We start from the raw sequence: 22440 nt of genomic DNA, 5'->3' as shown, positions 1-22440 counted from the left end.
ATATATATATATATATATATATATATATATGCACACACACACACACACACAAATATGTTTGTGTATATACACATAAACATATATACAGAAGTGTGTATATACAAATATTACACATAGGTACGTGTGTGTATGTGTGTGTACACACACACCGCACATCAAAAACATTTAACACATATCCATACAGCGTGCATGCACACACACACATACATATAAACACTGATTTGCTTCCCCTCTTACTAATACCAAAGATCTAGAGTTTTACAAAAAAAATAATTATCGCGCAAAAAAAAAAAAAGGAATTTCTTTTCATCTTGTTACAAATTTATATCAAATTTGTTTCCATGGGAGAAAGGTTAAAATTGTGAGAATGTTCTCATTTTATTTTGACACCTAAAATTAGGGGCCAGAAAAATATGAAGTTCAAACTAGGTGTGGGTTAAGAGAGGGGACTTAAGGAGAGAGAGAGAGAGAGAGAGAGAGAGGAAGGCAAAGAAGTTGTGGATCGAGGAGCAAAGAATTAAAAATATACAGAGTAGCAATTCCTGATAAGGATATAAGCCTTCTTTATTTAGTATCTCTTGTCTTTTTTTAATTTTTATTTTTTAATTTGTTGTTTTTGTAATTGTTAGGATTTGTGGTTGAAAACAAAGGTGCGAAGAAATCAATCAACCATTTCAAAGTTGGAATCAACGGAAGAGGTTCGGTAAGGGCCTGTGTTTTCTGGCTCGACTTCTTGAGTCCAGACAGCCTGCAGTCTTTCCTGTGTCTGCTGCATTCGTCGAAAGTTCAGAAGTATGTTACGAAATACGTTTGATGGCCTATGCCAAGAATTACGAGAGCGCTGCTGTGTTGCAAACAAATTACTATTGCCTCCCATCGGAGTAGATGGTGCCTGAGGCACTGACAATGATCGGAATATACCTCGGTGAGTTAAAGAACGACCTGTGCTTTCTCCAATACCCTGAGGAGCTATATGACTTATCGATCTCTGACTAAAACGTGCCATTGGTGGCATCGAGGAAGTATTTTCTTGTGTTGTGTTAGAGTCTGAAAAAGGAGAGTCTGGTGTACTACTATTACTGCTATTACTACTACTACTACTATTATGACTGGTTGTTGTGGTCATTGAAGATAGTTCAGATTCAGCTAAGTTGTCTGATGCAGTCTGCTGTGAATGACCATCTGGTTGGTCTTCTTGCACTTGACTGGAGCGACTGTTTGTGTTTTCCTCAGTGTTGCTAGCACTACCATCAGGAGGGCTGGAGTGAGAGCCTTGTTGGTGCTGCTCAGAATTATTTTGGTTGACTCGAATACGTGCTTCTAATAGTATTCCTTCATAAATTTCTGCTTGCTGTTCAATGGCTGGTAATTCATAATGGTGAAAGAAAAATACCATAGTATGCTGGAAAACAAAAAGAACAAAAAGACATGCATCAATCCGTATTCTGCAAAACACATTTTAGTAAACAAATAAAATTCTTTTACTACTTTCAGTAGTACTACTTCAGACACGCTGAGGCACAATCAATGATTAGGTTAATTATATCAATCCTAAAACTCTAGTATTTTATCTGGTATTCATTTTATCAACCTCAGAGATAGAAGATGAAAGGCAAAGTTGATAGGGCACACAAAGAGATAGCCAAGACAGATACAGAAAAAAAACCCCCATAAGCTATTTTTCATTTGAGGCACCAAATATCCCATTTTATGTCAATATAGTTATGTAGTTCCTCTACAGTAAGAAACCTTTCTGCTTTGGACCCTTCTCTCATTTTATCGACCTTTTGCCCCTTATCTCTTAGCATGAAGTTGTCTCCCACAGACACACACCAATGGGGTTCAAAGTCTTGCAAACAGCATGATACCCTTGCTAATGCCGGTGGCATGTAAAAAGCTCCCAATGCTGCGCAATGGTTGAAAGGACATCTAGCCATTGAAACCATGCCAAAGCAGACACTGGAGCACAATGCAGTCCTTGGGCCCATTGGATCTAAGGATCTAATCAAACCACCCAACCCATGCCAGCATGGAAGATAGACATTAAACGATGATGATATACATAGCCTCAACAGTTTCTCTCTGCCAACTTTCTTTTCAAAACTATGGAAGAAGTCACTCACCTAACTTACTATACACTAGGATTGAACACACAATGCCATGATTTCTTCATATGAAAAATAAAACTTCTTTATTTTTATTTTTTATTTTTTTCCAAAATTTTTTAATGCAGCACCAGTGACCTTCGCAAACTCACTAAGACTAATAAAACTGATGTACATCTCGAATATCTGACTTGTGATTCCTTGTAACCCAGTTTGATGTTAGTAGCAGGAGGTGGGAATCTCGAAATTTGGTGCTTGCTGAGGCACCAGATATGCAAACTAAAGAACAAGTACTGAGTTTCTGCTGCTAAAACATCTCTCCAAGGCTTTGCCTACGAAGCCCAAATACAGAACTATTTGGTAGTAGGTCTCAACTTATAAACTTTTACCACATGTACTCTCTGAGAAACTTTAACACAGCACAAAGGTGAATGCACGAGGAATCAGCATGGCAAGAGATCATGCTGGAAGCCTGGACTGAGCTTTTGCAACAGAGTGAACCCTTACTAAAAGAACTCAAGGGCCATGAAGTGGTGTTAAACTAGGCAGTATGTTGGGTCTGCCACTCAAAATGAATTATTGATGTTATATACAAATAGAAATAAAATGTTTCATGTGAGATGTACTTACCTGAATAAACAGCCAGGAGGTGAACAGTGCCAGCCCACTATACTGACCATTGAAACGATAATGGTATGCATAGAAAGCAAAATGGTACAAATAGAAGAATCTGGAAGAATACAATACAAATATAACTCACAGTGGTTTTCAAAAAGTTAATTTTTAACAACAACAACAAAATCATGTCATTGTGAAGTAAATTCATTATATATAAATAAGTTTGTTGTTAATGGCAGTGAAAATAACACAGAATTATCACTATGACAGGCTGTTGATCAATTAATATGCGAGAGAGAGGTGGGAGTTAAGTATAGTTAGAATATATGATCTGTAAATCCCATTACCAGATAATAGATGTTAGGGATCTTTTCTGAAGATTAGGGTCCTAATTCTGTTAGACGCAGTCTAAGATATTAAGAAATTATAAGGATATAAATCAATCTTTCTTCTAAAACAATCTCAGACTATTAACCCACCTGACAGCAGAAAGATCATGATTTCTACATAAATTCACTCCAGTTTACAACGATAAAAATTAGTACAAAATTTTAATGACTAAAGCAAAAAAAAAAAAAAGGATGTAAAAGAGAAAAACAAAACTGCTTACCTTAGCCAATACCTTTTACTTATACGGGTATGACAACAGACAGCATCGTATTGATCAGCCACCCATACGATGACAATGATGTAGAAGGCTGTGGTGGTATCATTGAAGAATTCAGACATTATTGCTTCCATACCTGGGTACAAATGAAACAATAACATAAGTAAACAAGTGACAATAACTCAGGTAACAGCAATAGGGACGATTTAATGATAGGCAACACAATACCCAAACTCAACAAGACACTTTAATAAAAGGAAATAACTATCAGAAAAAAACTACCAGTGTTTTTCCTTGTTACTATATATATATATATATATCAGCATTTGAAGTCCACTTTTCTATGCTTGTAGGAGTCAGACAGAGTTTATTGAGGTATATTTCCTATGGTCGGATGCTCTTCTTGTTGCTAATCCTCATTTGTTTTCAGGGAAAGTAATATTTTCCTTTAGCTAGACATGTTTTTCGTGGAAGATTGCAAACGACCTCACTTGTATGGTGACGATGATGATGCTCATTTACAAATATCATGTGATGTCTTGAAAGGGGTGTGCATACACGCGCACACGCACACAATGGGTTTCTGTCAGTTTCCATCTACCAAACCAACTTACAAGGCTAGGCTTTGGTTAGCCTGGGGTTACAGTAGAAGATACTTGCCCAATATACCATCATGCAGAATCAGTCATCACTATTTGTATTCAGAGTGAACATAAGAATGCAACATCAGCTCATGCTTCACTCCATATCTGTGGTTTTCCAGCAAAGCATGAAAGGACTCTTCAACCTACAACTTCCCTCCTCTCCAAATTAGACCTCCACAAACTTTTTGGTTTCAGATGTTGGCTCTGAATAGCAAACTAGTTTAGAAGCCAGAAGAGATAGCAGGAAATCTGTACAAGAAATGCATGCTGTCCCTGGAAACATATTATTAGAAAGAGTACTGGGAGTAGTGTATCAAGAGTGGAAGGAGCTAGTTTGAAGGAGACAAGTCTCATTTAATTGTAAGTAAAGCAATAAATTAGTTTTTTTTTTCTTTAAAATATATGGTTCCTTTTTCGACAGACCTCATATCTACATTACTGAAAAAGTCACATCTCTTTTGTGTGTGCAAGTGTGTATGCTTTGACCTTCATGTTCAACAATAGTTTGAAGGGCAATAACCTCTGACATCATATTTGTAATGGTGTCTGTGCTTGTGTAGGGTTTCCTAGAAATCAAATGATTTACTTTGGTACTCCCAAACTGGCAGAATCGTTAGCCTGCCAGGTAAAATGCTTTGCGGCATTTCGTCCACCTTGACATTCTGAGTTTAAATTCCGCTGAGGTTGATTTTCTCTTTCATCCTTTTGGAGCCAATAAAATAAGTGCCAGTTGAAAACTGGGGGTGATGTAATCGACTCATCTCCTCCTACCAAACTGCTGCCTTTGTGGCAAAATTTGAAGCCATTATTAAAGACTGGAATGACTGAGGTGATGTCTACTTACCAACAAGTGCCAGAATGACAGTTAGCAGAGGTGCTGCTGGGAAGGCTATTGTTACATTCATCTCCAACATCTGAAGAAGATCTACTGAAAAAAGAGACGTTTTTAAAAAATTAAACAAATAACCTCAAATGAGAAATAGAACATCAAGGAATTTCACCTCTTAGTTTCTAACATGAGAAGGTGGTATATTTAGAATTTTCTCAGGAGTGTCAATGGCAAGTCTTTTGCATTTGTAAGTTGTTCCGGATTTGGTGATTGTAGTAAGACATTTAAGGAAGTAATGGCGATTACATTGAGAAGGTTGAATTTCTGTGTAGAAATTCCACACAGAATGAAGACTCATGCATTGGCTTAGTCTATCTTATTCACCTCTACAGATGACACCATGCCAGTCATTGAATCATGCAAGAATAGACCAGATCCATACACACACACACACACACACGTTCTCTCTCTATCTCTCTCTAAATATTACAACATCAAGGCCTGAGCACAGCACTTATTTTCAACAGGTATTTTGTTGATAGCATTAAAAATATAAATGCCAGCACAGAATCTTATTGAGTAAATATGCCATTTGATAGCTAATGATAGAGATTTTACATGACCATATGACCTGATAGAAATAAGAGCCAAATCTTCCTCAAATCACAACCAAGTATCTTAGGAAGTGATGACCTACAACTGAAAAACAACACATCCACTAACATAAACACCATTACCCATTATGAGAACAGCATCTATATGCCCATTTGACCTGCTGTAAATAGCAGCCAAAAAAATAAGACAGAATATATTGAGGAATGCAGCTATAGATGTCTGAATGTAAGGCAAGATGATCATGAGAAGAAAGTTTTTTATCATAGGTTTACTAGATTAGGGGATGATCTAGGTATCAATAAATTACTTCAGTTAAGTCATATTTTATGAGAATGAACTGCAATATGCTATCTCCACCGCTTCAGGGAGGATTGATAAAATCAGAACTGGCCGAGGATAGAGAGAAAGCAAAATATATTGACTGACTTACCTATAAACATAAAAATCTGTCGATGTGAATATCGTAGGAGGGTTGACACAGATACTGTCTGTTGAGAGAAGGAAACATACAATATTTAAACAACCTCAAAAGCATAAATAGATTTGAGTATAAAGTGCTGAACTACTAACTGCATGGTCATGAGCTCAAACCTTAACTATAGCAGCTGTTTAGTTGCACTTCAAGCTGCTAGTATGAAAGAGTTCTACTCTTCACAGATGACTAATTAAAGGTTAGAAGAGCACTATCTCTCCGACATGATACAAACGTCCCAATTTATAAATACTATCTAGATGCAGGCATGGTTGTGTGGTTGAGAAGCTTGCTTCCCAACCATGTGGTCTTGGGTTCAGTCCCACTGTACAGCACCTCGGACAAATGTCTTTTACTACAGCTCCAAATCAACCAAAGTCTTAAGAGTGGACTTGGTACATCATCATCATCGTTTAACGTCTGCCTTCCATGCTAGCATGGGTTGAACAATTTGACTGAGGACTGGTGAAACCAGATGGCTACACCAGGCTCCAATCTGATTTGGTAGAGTTTCTACAGCTGAATGCCCTTCCTAATGCCAACCACTCTGAGAGAAACTGAAAGAAGCCTGTTTTGTGTGTGTGTGTGTGTGTGTGTGTGTGTGTGTGTGTGTGTGTGTGTGTGTGTGTGTGTGTGTGTGTGTGAGTGAATGACCCATGGTGGTTATAAATGAGCATCAGTGCCATATAAGTGAGGTTATTCAATCCCAGTCTTCTGTAAAACATGTCTAGGAATGGGGAAAATATTACTTTGCTTGGAAACAGGCAAAGGTTGGTGATAGGAAGGGGCATCCAACCAGAGAAAATCTATCTCAACAAATCTTTTTTGACATTTGCAAGCACAGGAAGTGGATGTTAAATGATGAGGATATTCAGATCCTACTGATACACAAATAAGGATCTTGATCAGTGAAGAAAACTCAGTGTAAAAATTGCTTTAGCTGAAAAATTTTGGTTCCAGAAGCATCAGTTCTGCCCAGAGAACCATTGTTAGATAATATTAAACCAGACAGGACAAATGTTCATGGACACCCCTTCCAAGTAGTGGTCAAACAAAGAGGTGAGTGAAGATGTGAGTTCATTCACTAACATCATCATCATCGTTTTAACGTCTGCTTTCCATGCTAGCATTGGTTGGACAATTTAACCAGATGGTTAAAACCAGGCTCCAATCTGATTTGGTAGAGTTTCTATAGCTGGATGCGCTTCCTAACGCCAACCACTCCAAGAGTGTAGTGGGTGCTTCTACATGCCACCGGCACAAAGGCCAATCAGACGGTACTAGCAACGGCCACGCTCTCAAAATGGTGTATTTTATGTGCCACCTGCAGCAGGCGCTAGTCCAGCAGCACTGGCAACGACCTCGCTCGAATGTCTTTTCACGTGCCACCGGCACAAGTGCCAGGAAGGCGACGCTGGTAACGATAACGCTCAAATGGTGCTATTTACGTGCCACTACTCATACCAATATCTAATAAGGACATTGTCAATTAAACATATACATACAAAAAAAAAAAAGTTATTAACATGAAACTATTAACCAGATAGCTTTATATTATTTTATATTAACCCATATCAAATCTCAATAGAACACATGCTTGGCCAAAAACTGTTTCTACTTAATTCAAAAGAAACCACCACTGTACATTCAGTTGACCCACACAAACCACATACTACTTCCTCTACAGTTCTACACATACCAACCCACTATATTTCTTACAATTCTATAAAAACACTGTACCCACTCAAGTCTCACATACCACTGTATTTCCTCTACACTCATATTTCCTACAGTTCTACATCAATTGTTCCAATGTATTTTTCAGTCTTTTTCCCCATCTACACCAAAACCCTAAAATAAACACAACACACTTTTCTTTTTTCATTTTAATTCCTCTAACCCCAGAATGAGACAAAAGTGTAGCTGTTTGGATGTTGACAATTTAGTACAGCTGACTGAACATTCACCCTGTTTGGAGACGGTACTTTTTGGTGCAGGAGGAAAACACATGCAGAGAGAGAGAGAGAGAGAGAGAGAGAGAGAGAGAGAGAGATAGATAGAGAGAAAGAGAGAGAGAGAGAGATTAAAACGTCTGATGTCAAAAAAGCTATCACTGAATTAGTGAAGCCAAACAGGTGTCAAAAAACAGCTGTGCCAAAATGTCTTGTACTCATCTCACCCAAATCAAACTTAAACTAATCATCACTGCTCTGTCCAACAAGTGTTTGTATTAGCTGTATGTCCTTTTAGTCTCAGAAGGATGCTATGTAAAATAAAGAACTGTTCGTGCACAGGAATAAATAGCAAGGTAGCGTATAGTAAGAAACTTACAAACAGAAACATAATGAGCGCAGCAGCCATGTAAGAAGAACGAGTCATCCACATACTGACAAACTTGTAGTGTTCTCCTGTTACTACATTGCGTAGGAAACCTGCAGAAAAGACAAGCAGAACAGATATTAAACATGAATAAAAGCATATACTCATTATAGGCCAACAATATAGAAGGTTCCAGTGGCATATTCCATTAGAAACAAGAGAAGACATTTGCCAATACAACAAAGTTCACATGTTCCATCTTTGAGAAGGTTTGGACCAAGCATTGGTTCAACACTCCTCAGCAAATCAATTCCCCATGTCTATTTTTGCCCCATAGAACAATTTATGATCAAGAGCATTCCAGACATTACTAATTCATTCTTTCCTCAAACATAGTAAATCCAGGACTACATTAACCAACAAACCTTTCCTTATTGTCCAGATTAATTCACCCAACATTCTCTAAAGTGTCTTTTAATTTTTTTTTTTTAGGGTGGTAGGATGTGATTGCATATGTGGGTAAGTAATGCTTAAGGGTGTTAAATACCCCAGCTTTGCATAGTTAAACTACTGACTTGTAGTGAGGGTCTCATTAGGCTAAAGGCTGAAACTGAAATAACACTAGGTGCAGGTGTGGCTGTGTGGTAAGAAGCTTGCTTCCCAACGACATGGTTCCAGGTTTAGTCCTACTGCATGGCACTTTGGCAAATGTCTTCTACTATAGCCTTGGGGCAACCAAAGCCTTGTGAGTGGATTTAGTAGACAGAAACTGAAAGAAGCCCATTATATATATATGAGATATATATATATATATATATCATCATCATCATCATCATCGTTTAACGTCCGCTTTCCATGCTAGCATGGGTTGGACGATTTGACTGAGGACTGGTGAAACCGGATGGCAACACCAGGCTCCAGTCTGATTTGGCAGAGTTTCTACAGCTGGATGCCCTTCCTAACGCCAACCACTCAGAGAGTGTAGTGGGTGCTTTTACGTGTCACCCGCACGAAAACGGCCACGCTCGAAATGGTGTCTTTTATGTGCCACCCGCACAAGCCAGTCCAGGGGCACTGGCAACGATCTCGCTCGAAAATCCTACAGGAGCCAGTCAGGCGGTATTGGCAACGGCCACGCTCAAAATGGTGCATCTCATGTGCCACCCGCACAAGAACCAGTCCAGGGGCACTGGCAACGATCTTACTTGGCTTGCCGGGTCTTCTCACGCACAGCCCATTTCCAAAGGTCTCGGTCCATAGTCATCGCCTCGGTGAGGCCCAATGTACGAAGGTCTTGCCTCACCACCTCAGCCCAGGTCTTCCTGGGCCTACCTCTTCCACGGGTTCCCTCAACTGTTAGGGTGTGGCACTTTTTCACGCAGCTATCCTCCTCCATTCTCACCACATGTCCATACCAGCGCAATCGTCTCTCTTGCACGCCACAACTGATGCTTCTAATGTTCAGCTTTTCTATATACACATATATATACGAGTATGTGTGTGTGTGTCTGTCCCCCACCATTGCTTGACAACCAATGCTGGTGTGTTTATGTCCCTGTAACTTAGTGGTTTGCCAAAAAAATCTGATAGAATAAGTACCAGGCTTACAAAGAATAAGTCCTGGGGTCAATTCCTTTGACTAACACCTTTTAGAATTATGCTCCAGCATGACCAAAGTCAAATGACTGAAACAAGCAAAAGAATAAAAGAAAGAATACCATACAGTCACACATTGTGGGAGAATGTTTGTCTGGAACCTCTGACATCTTTTGACCACCTGCTATAGGGACCACAGCTCTTACCAATTTTGACTTGTTCTTGCCAGTGAGAAACTGTTGTGGCTCACTAAATAAGTATTATTATCATCATTTAAGGTCTGTTTTCCATCCTGGCATGGATTGGACAGTTTGACAAGAGCTGGCAGGCCCGGAGTAACACAGGTTCCAGTTGTGTGTTTTGGTTTGGTCTCTAGAGATGGAAGCCCTTTCTAACACCAACCAGTTTACAGAGTGTATAAGGTGCTATTTATGTAGCATCATCACCAGTGCATTTTACATGGCACCAGTACCATTGCCCTTCATGGGCAAGTATTACCAAGTGGTTTTAGGATATCAATTCTGTTCTGTTGTGGTGGGCAGGTCATCTTGAGTAGAGCAATGTACCATATATCTCAGACCTTTATCATCTTCTTTGACAGGCTCAGCATTTTGAGATTAGCCTTTGAAAGCTAGTAACTCTCCTGCAACAGGCCTTCATAATTATGTACATCTACTCCTTCAATGAGATTCCTGGTGAGCAGCAGATATTCGTGATTGCTAAAGATAGCAGAGAGAGTGTGATTTGATGGAAATTTGGCTGCTATATCAGGCAAGTCAAGTGACCATGTAGGTGTTCCCTCACTGATTCATACAACAAATATTTGTTTCATGTGGAAGAAAATCAATTATGCAGTACACTAAGGTTTAGCTATGTAAATTTAACCATGTTCTAAAAGTAATTTTGGGAGTTGTAGGCATGGACGTAGTTTAGAAGTTTGCTTCCAAACCACAATGTTTTAGGTTTGGTCCCACTGTATGGTACTTTGGGTAAGTATCTTCTACTATAGCCCTGAACCAGTGGATCTGGTAAATGGAAACTGAAACTGTACGCAAGTTAAGTATTATTTTCAGTAACTTTTTTATGTGGTAACTCTTAGAAAGAACTCTTATGTTTTTTCCGAGTTATTTAGTTACAGAAGGGAACAGTGGCCAGTGAGTTTTGCAGCCCTTCTCAAAATAATGACGTTAACATTCAGATTCAACTTTCATTCTTTGACCATATTTTCCCTATAGGAAAATCATAATCAGGAATCAAGCCAGCAAAAAAGGATCTACATAGTTGCTTGACTCTTTAAAAATAACAGCTAAAATTACCCACAAATTGTTCCCTGTCAGCTTAAAAACACAAACACATCACCTCAATACAACGTGGGACAGTGATAAGAGACGAGAAGGAGGCAAGGATTCATATTATGGCTGATACCATGAAAGCATATGAGTTGAATGAAGCTGATTATGATGGTGGTTTGCTTGAAATTTAAAAGGATGACACGATTAAAATTGCAACTAGTGTGCTATACAATAATAGTGCATAGCAATAAAAGCTGAAACAGTTCAAAAGGGGATTTACCTTTGTTATCTTCTTGCTCGGCCAGTTGTTTGATGCTAGCCATTAGGATATCATCATAACCCAAGAATTCTTCCAGAAGAAACCGTGTAAAGCTGTCTCCAAAGCATTCATCCTTTAAAGGATCTGAAGAGGAGAGAAAATATAGAATATTTAGTCACAGAAAACATACAGACAAAAAGAAAAAGAAAACCAAAGATTAGTAAAGATGAAGGGATACATTGAATTTTCCCTGAAACAGCTGTAAGACATTCTACATAAAATATAAATTTACTTATGTATGTATGTATGTGATTAATTCAAAACAATGTGAATATATAAGCAACATATTTGACTAAGAAATCTGAATGCTAAAGGGTTAATCAGATTTATGATCAAAGGTGCTCCAGACATTACTAATTCTTCCTTTTCTCAAACATAATGAAATGGTAAATGGTTTACAGCACAAAAGAAATCACTTTAAACTTGCTAAAATAATATTCGAAGTGGTTTACATGATCAGAATTATAATTTCAAAGTGCTTCATAGTGTCATAGTGAGAATCGGATCAAAGATTTTGCTGCCAAAAGACAAAAAAATTGGAGAAAAATTCTCAAATATAAATAAAGTAGGAGTATACATAAATAAACATTATTTTCAATCTTACTGTTATTTTTGTTTCATTTTTAAAAATAAAAATTTATTTTATGGTTAATCATTGTTTATATTTTGAATTATATAGATATGGGTGCACCAAAAGAATTTTGAGTGCTTAGGGCCTCTATGGGTCTTAATCTAGCCCTACCCACCTCTATACACTTTTACAAAGACTCTGTTCCTTAGATTAGATAATTGCTTATCACCCTCACCCAAGAACTCCAGTCATACTCATCCCCCATTTCGTGCCTCTTATCCCCAAGTCTAAATAACAGATATTTTGGCACAGCCATTTTGGTGCCACTGATTTGGTGTTGCTGACTTGACATCAGACATTTTAATGTTTCTCTCTCTCTCTCTCTGTTTATGTGTCTGAGTAGTGAAAGTGTCTGGCTTAGTGGTTAGAGTACTCAGCTCACAGTTGTAAGGTCAAGCATTCAATTCCCACTGGAGGTGTGTTGTCTCTTTGGGCAAGATGCTTTACTTCACACCACTCCAGTCCTTTCAGCTGGCAAAAATGAGTAGTACCTGTAATTCAAAGGGCCAGTCTTGTCACACTCTTTGTCATGCTGAATCTCCTCAGAGAGCTACATTAAGGGTACACGTCTGTGGAATACTCAGCCATTGACATATTAATTTCACAAGCAGGTTGTTCTATTGATTGGATCAACTGGAACATTCATTTAAATCCTAATCGATCAAGTGCCAGCTTTTAGGTCTTTTGTGTGTTTGAGCATTTAGTTATGTTTGTGTGTGTAATGCCTCACTCCCAATCCCTCTCTCTGTCTGTAAGTATATATTTCTGTATGTGTGTGTGTGTGTGTGTGTGTGTGTGTGTGTGTGTGTGTGTGTGTGTGTGTGTGTGTGTGTGTGTGTGTGTGTGTGTGTGTGTGTACATTTACCTTCAGTGCTAAAACAGGTTGAATGTCCAGTCAGCCATGTCAAATTGTTACACTCAATTGTCTCCTTCTGTCCCAAGTCATACATAAATCACTTTTCCTAGTCCTACCTCCCTCTAGAATTCACTTCCCATTCACATTTTTCTAACAAGTAGCAACTTGGTGCTCTTTAAGCTGAATGCCAACTCCATCAATCTCAAGAATCTTTAAGGGCCTGGCACAAGTCTTGGGCAAAGTTTCTTCTTCCAGACTGAAATAAATATTGATAGCCTATCTTTGTTTCAGATTATCACAGACATCATCCAACAACCTGCTAGAAATAGTAACCAAATGTCACTCAAATCTTACCCCCACCAATTATATGAAGACAAAAGCACACATAGGTCAATGAAGTCTTTTAAATCCTAAATAAATAACATGTAGGATGGTCATGGCTGGATTGTCTCTAATAATGGTTCCATTCTGGGGGGTTAAACAGTAACAACAACCCAATTATAGGCAGAAATAGATTTTCTCTTTCACATTGAATCAATATTTTCAGAAGGTGAGAGAACAAACCACCTAGAATGAGCAACTGGGTATACAATTGGGATTGTAAGATTTTTTAATTTTATCTTACAGTCTGGAGGGAATAGCAGTGCCCATGACCTTTTGCAAGGCCTTTTAAGATTGGTCAAAGCAAGGAAAGAAGGTCTCCTCTAACTGGACATTTGGCTCAAATGCTTGCAACAGAATGGACTTTGCTAAAGGCATCCAAGGTGTCAGGTGGTGGTGTATACATAATGGATTAAATCTGCCTTTCAAGTAGGCCATGGTGAGATTTGAACTAAGAATACAAAGAACTGGAACAAATACAAAAAGGTATCCAGTTCAATGTCTTTACAATTCTAATTCATCATCCTCAATTTGTACATTTTCTTTATCGACCCTGAAAGGATGAAATGCAAAGTTGATCTTGGCAGGTTTCAATTCAGAGAAAGCAGAGTATCAAATACCACTTGGTATTTTATCTGACACTCTTAATGACACAACCAATTTATCATTAAGATTGATTACTTGTTGATAATTATAATTCACTGGTTCTCATTAGATTATACAATTTACCAATCTTGGAGACTTGTTGGACTATGTGCCATATAAACAACAGGGGGTGGTGTAAGTCAGGCAGGTGCTCTGTTGTGTAAGCGGTAATGTAGTCACCAAGTGGGCTTCAGGCATTTTTCAATACATGACAGCTTCTGTCTAATCCTTCTACACTTTTATTGCTACTACAATCAATGGCTTCTACTCTGGCTATCTTTCTCCTCCATAATCCCCAGCATTCTATCCACCACTAACCATTTTTTCCCAACTAACCTTCTGAAATTCCTCTTCTCATTCCTCTTTTTTTTTTTTTTTTTGGTTTAAATTTTTTATTTTTTTGCTGCAGGTGCCAGTTTATAAATGTTCTAACTTTAAACAAACAGCCATATCAATTTTGCCAGCCTCTTGGGAATATCTGCAAAGTTAATAGACACTGTCCCTTTCTCCTAAAGGAGGCATGGAATATTGAATTTATATATGACAATGGTCATAGCTTAGTTTTAGTTTCATGATTAAAATTTCTCGTAAGTAATCAAAGTTAAAGTAAAATATCAAGTAAAAATGGAGGAATGAGATACACAGCCTTAAACTGAACCTTCTAATAATCTGTACTTGCATTTAGGTGGTCCAGGCTACTGAACAAATGTCTCTGTGAACCAAAATCTAATTCATTTGAAGTATATTATATACAGGATTAAGACAGCAAAATCATTGGTGTCCCAGACAAATACTTAACAGTATTTTTTATGCCTCTTTATGTTCTGAGTTAAAAAATATGGCCGAGATCAATTCTGCCTTTCATCCCTTCAGAATAAATAAAATAAAGTGGCGGCCAAATATTGGTGTCAATGTAATCGACTAAGCCTCTTCCCATAAAATTCCTGACTTTGTACTAAAATTTGAAGCAATATTATATACAGGATTAGGTATATTATATGCAGTTGACTGATAAGCAGAAGGACCAATTTTATGAGGTCCTTTTGCAGACCACCTCAAAAACAAATGACAGACACTTGGTAATTGTGGCTAGTGACTTCAATGGACATATTGGACAGCGTCCCCATGGATTCCAGGGAGTGCATAGGGGTTATGGTTTTTGGACATAGAAATGAGAAGGGAACAAGACTGCTGGAGTTCTGTGATGCAAATGATCTCATGATCTGCAACACTAACTTCAAAAAAACCAGCCAGCCACCTAATCACCTAATCAGTCTGGTGGTGAGCACATAAGCCAGGCTGATTACCTCCTCACTAGGCAACAAGATAGATGGATGCTTAAAAATGCAAAGTCTTTCCCAGGTGAAGAGTGTACAACCCAACGTAAATTAATAGTTAGTGACTTCAGAATTAGAGTTAGAAAGGCTTGGAGAAATAAACCAATCTGAAAAAGAAGACTATGGAAGCTCAAAGACCTAACAAACAGACAAAAACTTAAAGATTTACGAATGGAAGCTTCTGATGAAAGAGAGGAAGAGTTGGGGGACATATAGGTTAGAGGACAATTGGACATTCCTGCAAGACAATTTACTGAGGACTACAGACAAAATCTGTGGTTGGTGCAGAGTCCCAGTTAAACCAAGAGTGACATGGTGGTGGAGCAAGGTGGTTGACAGTGCTTAAAAGCAAAAAGACAGGCCTGGAAAGACTGGAAAAATGGTGGAAGCAGAGAATTATATCAGATAGCCAAAAGGGCAGCTAGGTGTCAGGTATACATAGCAAAAGGAGTAGCTGAAGGTGAGATATGTGCAAATGTTCTACAGTATGAGGATCAGAGGCATGAGGTGTTCACGATTGCAAAGCAGTGTATCAGAGAGAATAGAGATTTGGTAGGAGAGAAATGTGTGCGAATGGATAATGGTATGCTTGCACTTAGTGACTCAAAGAAGATGCATGGAAGTGTCACTATGAAAAGTTACAAAATGTGGAAAATGAATGGGAGAAAGAAAGTTTACCAAATACCGAACCAATTGAGGGACCAGCCATTAATGTTGATAGCAGCATAATAGATAAGGCAATTAAGGACATGAAGATAGGGAAAGTCCCTGGGCCATCAGGAATCACTGCTGAGATGATTAAAATCTCTGGTGGTATAGAATACAGCTTAGTCACCCATATAGTTAATCAGGTTATTCAGGAGGGCACCATCCCCATTGAATGGTGTAGTAGTATTATAGTTAGCTGCTACTAAGATAAAGGCGATGCCTTAGACAGAAACAGCTACAAAGTCCTTTAATTGCTAGACCAAGTCATGAAAGTTACTGAAAGGGTTATAGCCCAATTGATTAGAAATAGAATTAAACTAGACGAGATGCAGTTTGGTTTTGTACCTGGGAAGATTATCACAGATGCCATCTTCCAGTGAGACAACTGCAGGAAAAGTATTTGGCCAAAAGGAAGCCATTGTACTTATCCTTCATCGACCTAGAGAAAGCTTTTGACAGAGTTCCCTGCTCTGTTATATGGTGGTCTCTAAGGATCTAAGGAAGTTAGGAGTAGAGGAGTGACTTGTAAGAACCATACAAGCCATGTACAGTGGTGCTGCCAGTAAGGTGAGAGTTGGCCAAGAATAGCGATGAATTTAACAATACAGGTAGGGGTTCACCAGGGCTCAGTTCTCGGCCTACTCTTAGTCATTATAGTCCTCCAGGCCATAACAGAGGAATTCAAAACTGGGTGCTGGCAGGAACTGCTATATCCTGATGACCTTGCTCTTATTGCAGAATCTTTAGTAGAATTGGAGGAGAAATTCCAGGTATGGAAACAAAACCTGGAATCAAGGGACCTTAAATTTAACCTAGCAAAGACCTAAGTTGTTGCTTTGTAAGAAAGAAGATAAAACTCTCTTTCCGTCAAGAAAATGGCCCTGTGCAATATGTAGGAAAGAAGTTGGGAGAAATTCCATTCACTGCACCCAGTGTAAACTATGGACACATAAGAGCTGCAGTGGAATCACAGGTAGATTAACAGATAAAGTTGTCTTTGTATGTGGCAGATGTGCAGGAATAATAAGCATTAAGAGCACACAGGACCTAGATTCTCTCAAATGCCCAGAAGGTTCTCTTGAGGCTGTAGATAGTTTCTGTTACCTAGGTGACCAAATTAGCAATGGTGGAGGATTTTCTGAAAGTATTGTTTCTAGAATAAGAATTGGGTAGCGGAAGTTCAGAGAGCTATTACCTCTGTTGGCAACAAAAGGACTCTCTCTCTCTCTCAGAGTGAAAGGTAGATTATATGATCCTTGTGTGTAAATGGTTATACTCCATGGTAGTGAGACATGGGCTCTGAATGCAGAAGACATGCAGAGACTGGAGAGAAATGAAGGTATTGGATTTGCAACATCAGGGTGCATGTACAACAAAGTGCAAATATATTGAGAGGAAAGTTGGGCTTAAGAGGAATCAAATGTAGCATGCAAGAGAAAAGATTGCATTGATTTGGACATGTGATAAATATGAATGAGGAGAGCTGCATAAAGAAGGTGCCAATCACCGAAAGTTGATGGCACCTGTGGAAGAGGGAGACCCAGGAAGACATGGGACAAAGTGGTAAGGACTGATCTTGGGATGTTGGGCCACACAGAGGAAACGACAATGGACCAAGATATCTGGCAATATGAAGTTCTTGAGAAGACTCTCCCACGTCAGTGAAACTGAGTTCTAGAAACACTGTATGTCCCACCTACACTCAAAAAAAATTCTCAGACTCTACCACAACAAACCAAACTACATCTCTTCTCTTCCTCACATTTCCACTTCATGCATTAGACTTACCTCCCACTCCCCAATCCTGTCCTCTTGGCCCTGTGCCACTGTATCATTGCTCTCTGCTAGCTTCTGACCTGCGTGTTCCACCCACATCCTGTCTCACTGTATCATTGCGTATGCCTGGCACTTTGCCACCATCTCTATTCTGCTGCCCCCACTCTCTCTCTCCTTCTCCTGCGCTTCCCTCATGTTGGGTAACCATGTATTTCCTTTGCGGCAGCACACCTGTTTCTGTCTTCATTCTTGATCTCTCTCTCCCCCTGCCAGGTAATCATGTACTTCCCCTACAGTTTCTGTCTTACTGCCTCACTATAACCTTTCATCATCTGATACAAGATCACCTCCTCCAATGCACCCTCCCATCTCAAGAGGTCTTTTTTTGTCTTTTGTCTTGCAAGCACTTGGTGATCCTGTCAGTGCAGGTGCCACTTAAAAGCACCCAGTCCACACTATAAAGTGGTTGGCATTTGGAAGAGCATCCAGTCGTAAAAACCTTGCTAAAACTGACCTCACCTGTGCTTGTGCCACGTAAAAAGCACGAAGTCCACTCTGCTGAGTGGTTGGTGTTAAGAAGGGCATCCAGCTGTAAAAATCTTGCCAAAACAGAAGTCTGGTGCAGGCTTCTGCCTAACCTACCCTTGTCAAACTGTCCCGCCCATGCCAGCATGGGAGGCAGAAGTTAAATGATGATGATGATGAATCATCTATTTTGAAGATTGCTGAGTAAAAGTTGAAACTAGGTGGAAGCCAGGAATATCCTAACTACAAATCTCTGGGTCACACCTAATTGTTCAGCAAGTTACATGCCATAAGTATGCTTCATAAAAGTTAATCTGGAGTTACATAACAACCACAACAAGCAAGACATTGAGAGTTAAGTCTGTCTGCAAAGGATGTAGCAAAACTGGTGTTCCATTGTGCAAAAGTGTAAAAATGTTCCACCCAAAAGTATGGAATTTTTCACAGTGGCAAAACCTTTTCCACTTATGATAACAAGCAATTCATTTGAAAATTGCAAACTAAGTGATAACTTCAAAAATATTGTAACTTGAGTGAAGCAATAATTTTTGGAAATAACCTTTAGTTTTGTACAATACTCTTAAATAATAAACTAATGAAAGTTAAAATGGAATGATAATGACACTTTGTTCAATTTTGTTTTCTAATATTCTGGCAACCAGTTGCAAAATCATGTGGCATTATAATGTATTCATGTATACTAATACATTTCATCATCACAAACACAATATATTTATTGTTACATGCTGCTTGTTAGTCATCATGTAGCTGTCACTGATATAAATGATGTCAGTGTTATTAAACAAAACCAAGGAAAACACATCTTACCTAGCGTCACCAACATAACACTGATGTTAAGCCGATCTCTTGTCTTGGGAGACAGCCGTAAGAATCCATATTCCAAGGAATATTCTACAATATATTTTTCTTCTGGCCAAACTATAAATAGAATAAAATTGAAATAAATTTAACATGTAAAACATGTTTATATTTAAACAAAGATATGCATAAACAATTAACAAATTTGATTTATTAGCTAAATTAGTTCCATCAACATACGTGTGCATATGTGTGGAAAAATTTACAGAAGGAAATATTCTTAAAACTCAACAAAAATACTAAGGAAAAGGAAATTTTTAAAAATAAAATCTAAAATATTAATTTTCTAATTTCATACTGTTTAAACCAGCCCCGCCCTAGAGCAGAACATTTTTTTTCTCTCCAGGCAGTGCATCTAGAACTTCATTAGTCAATGTTCCTGTTTTTATTTAAAAATAGTAGAGTGCAATTCAAGGAAGATTAGGCTAGTATTTAGAGCAAGTCAACCAACTACATAGAGGTGATCTTGTTGGCTAGATTTTCTAATTGTTTATATTGATTTTACAGACATTTAACATCAACAAATCGACTCATCTGGAGTCGTAGCAGCTGTTCTTACCATTTTACTACTCACTGTTGTAACTCTGAAGACAAGGATTTTAAATCAGCTTATGCTAAACTCCTGGCCTTAAACTCCAGATAGGCTTCATGGAGTAACAAGTTGTTTTTCTTGTTACATGATTATGAAGAAGGCATTACAAGTGGGTGGGGTCAACAGTTTTAAGGAGAGAGTTATTAGTATTTCAGAAACAATAGTGTTTCTGACACCATCATCTCCAGCTTCCTTTCATTTATGAAACAGTCTTTGTGCATTTATTAAATGCTCCTCTGCAAGTCTGTATATCTATATCAGTCACTGCAAGTTTATTTGGAGATATACATACCCAACAACAATACTAGCTGTTTAGCCTTAGGTCAACCCTGCTTGAGTGAACCTGTGAAGAAAAGTTTTCTAGTCATGACCATCTCATCTTTTTTTCAGGTGGTGTCTACTTTGGAATACATTACCCAATACACCAATCCTTATTTCAGATGGCCAGGAGTGATTTGAAGGATATTTATGTAAACAACTGGTCCTTAGAACATGCACAGATATTGATGACCAGTTGTAAATGACTTCAATGTAGCCGTAAGAATAACAAGATCTATTGTTACATCTTGTAACAGGCTAAATATGATTGTAACATTACCTGTGGCATAAATATATATAAGTTACACAAGATGATGGCTATATACAAGATTATATTTAATAAAAATATATAGTGGTGATAAAACACAATAGTAACACTTGATGGATGCAAAACAGCCATAATGCAAAATAGCAACTATATACAACATAAGTGCAAAATAGTGATTATAAACAAAACTATATTTTCTGGCAGACAAGCTGAATTTTTCAGACCAAAATTTACAGCTAGAAAATGGCAGGTTAACTTATAAACACCAAGACAGCTTTGGAGGACCAAAAATTCTCTGTGAAATGCAGCAGGATTTGGAAAGATCATGATGGTTGAATGTTCACATTATATACCACATCAATTTATATGCCAGAAAATACAGCAGTAATAACATATACATTAGTAACAAATATCATCATCATCAACATCCATTTTCCATGCTGGCATGGTTACAACAGTAATGTAAGGTGGTGACTATTTACAACAGTAACACAATATACTGACTATATACAATAGCAACACAGGTAATGCAGTTCAGATGTACTGAAAGTTGATAAATAAAATTGTAGAATGTAACATAGATGTGTAATTAGATATAGTACAAGTCAGTGACTAATATTGACTAAAGTTTAGAAATTAGGTCTATCTGTAGACTAATTGTGACTGACTGTAGACCAATGTGACTAGATTAAAATGCTTTTGATGAATAACAATATTGTTGCTTAAAGATTTCCAGTCACTAGTTCATTGGAATTTCTGAAGATGAACAGTGTTTAACGGAATGCAAATGAAATATTTCAAAGAACTCTGACGATAAGAGGTGTTTATATCTGATATACTTTACCAAAAGATACACACACACACATACTATACAGGCATGGCTGTGTGCTTAAGAAATTCGCCTCACAATCACATGGTTTTAGGCTTGGTCCCATTGTCTAGGACCTTAGGCAAATGTCTTCTTTTATAGCCCGAGAAAGAAATCCATTATAAATGGCTGTATGCTTATGAGTCCTTGTCATGATATTATTCACTAATTGTATACAAACATCACCATCATACAAGTAGTATTGTTTGTTTACAAGCTTCCATGAAAATATATCCAGTCATTTATTGTTTTTCTGTTTGAAGGACTTGGAGAAATATTACTTTGCTTTTAAACAGGTGACAATAGGAAAAGCATCTGGATATAGAAAATCTGCCTTAAAAAAATTCCATCCAATCCATACAAGCAGATGTTAAAATAACAATGATAAAATATATAAGTATATGATGGCTCTGGCACTGATTTTGTCTACTATTGCAAAAAACCTCACATAAAACACAAAAAACATACAAGGTTCTGTGTATTGAGATTGAACCCTGAACTATGTGGTTGAGGAGCAAGCTTTTTGACTACACAACCAGTCTTGTGTCCATAGAAAATAATATATATTATTCAATATGAAGTCTCCTATCCAGTGGAGGAAAAGAACCAATTTTTTTTTCCATAAATCATTATGACTCAGAAAAGAATTAAACATTGTAAGTAAATTTTTCTCTCTGCTACTAATTGTAGTATTAAAGTAAGTTTATTTCAAAATAACACACTGAATCTAAAGAACACTTTGATGAGCTACATGTTCTACAGACTGATGTTTATATTAGAGTTGACACGCACACATACTACATGTATTGGAGTCCATTTTTTCTTATTTTAAAAAGTAAATACTTGCATGCATATTTATACACACAACTTTATTCGATTTACATCTGTTTTCCATGATGGCATGAGTTAGGTGAATATATACTATTGAGTTTTGTTTAACATCTGGAAAATTTTTCTGTTATTAACCCTTATGTGTTTCTTTTGTTTTTTGGTTTTTTTCTTAAGTAAGAGATCTCTCATTCCATGTCTTTGAAAGCTTGGAACTAGCAAATGATTAGTCAAAAAGGAAATGGTAACATGCTTCACTATTTGTAATGCAATGCATTTTTTTTTCATTTGAAGAGTGCAAAACATTAAAATTCACATAGATGCACACATGCATGTGTGTGCAGACACACAAATTTGTACCATTTCTCAATAACAAATTCACTGTCAAAGCATTGGTCAGCCTGGGCCTACA

General features: G+C 37.8%; 1 protein-coding gene across 12 annotated transcripts in view; it reads right to left on the bottom strand.

Annotated features, from left to right (window-relative positions):
* Nucleotides 1–299: 299 nt before the first annotated feature.
* LOC106878148 (membralin) overlaps nucleotides 300–22440 on the bottom strand; it is a 78754-nt gene continuing 56613 nt past the window's right edge. For 8 of the 12 annotated variants that reach the window (XM_014927275.3, XM_014927278.3, XM_089355532.1 and 5 more), the window contains exons 4-11: nucleotides 19104–19214; nucleotides 11378–11500; nucleotides 8222–8322; nucleotides 5849–5906; nucleotides 4819–4902; nucleotides 3334–3466; nucleotides 2736–2835; nucleotides 300–1402 (exon numbers count right to left, since the gene is read on the bottom strand). In XM_014927275.3, the coding sequence (XP_014782761.1) occupies nucleotides 662–1402; nucleotides 2736–2835; nucleotides 3334–3466; nucleotides 4819–4902; nucleotides 5849–5906; nucleotides 8222–8322; nucleotides 11378–11500; nucleotides 19104–19214 (1451 nt within the window). In that variant the 3' untranslated portion in view covers nucleotides 300–661. The remainder of the gene's footprint in view (nucleotides 1403–2735; nucleotides 2836–3333; nucleotides 3467–4818; nucleotides 4903–5848; nucleotides 5907–8221; nucleotides 8323–11377; nucleotides 11501–19103; nucleotides 19215–22440) is intronic. The other 4 variants (XM_014927277.3, XM_089355540.1, XM_089355535.1 and 1 more) reach the window with 1 other exon arrangement.

Source organism: Octopus bimaculoides, chromosome 7 (assembly GCF_046866305.1).
Source record: "Octopus bimaculoides isolate indiv1 chromosome 7, ASM4686630v1, whole genome shotgun sequence".
Classification (NCBI taxonomy): domain Eukaryota; kingdom Metazoa; phylum Mollusca; class Cephalopoda; order Octopoda; family Octopodidae; genus Octopus; species Octopus bimaculoides.
This window is presented reverse-complemented; position numbering and strand designations above follow the sequence as displayed.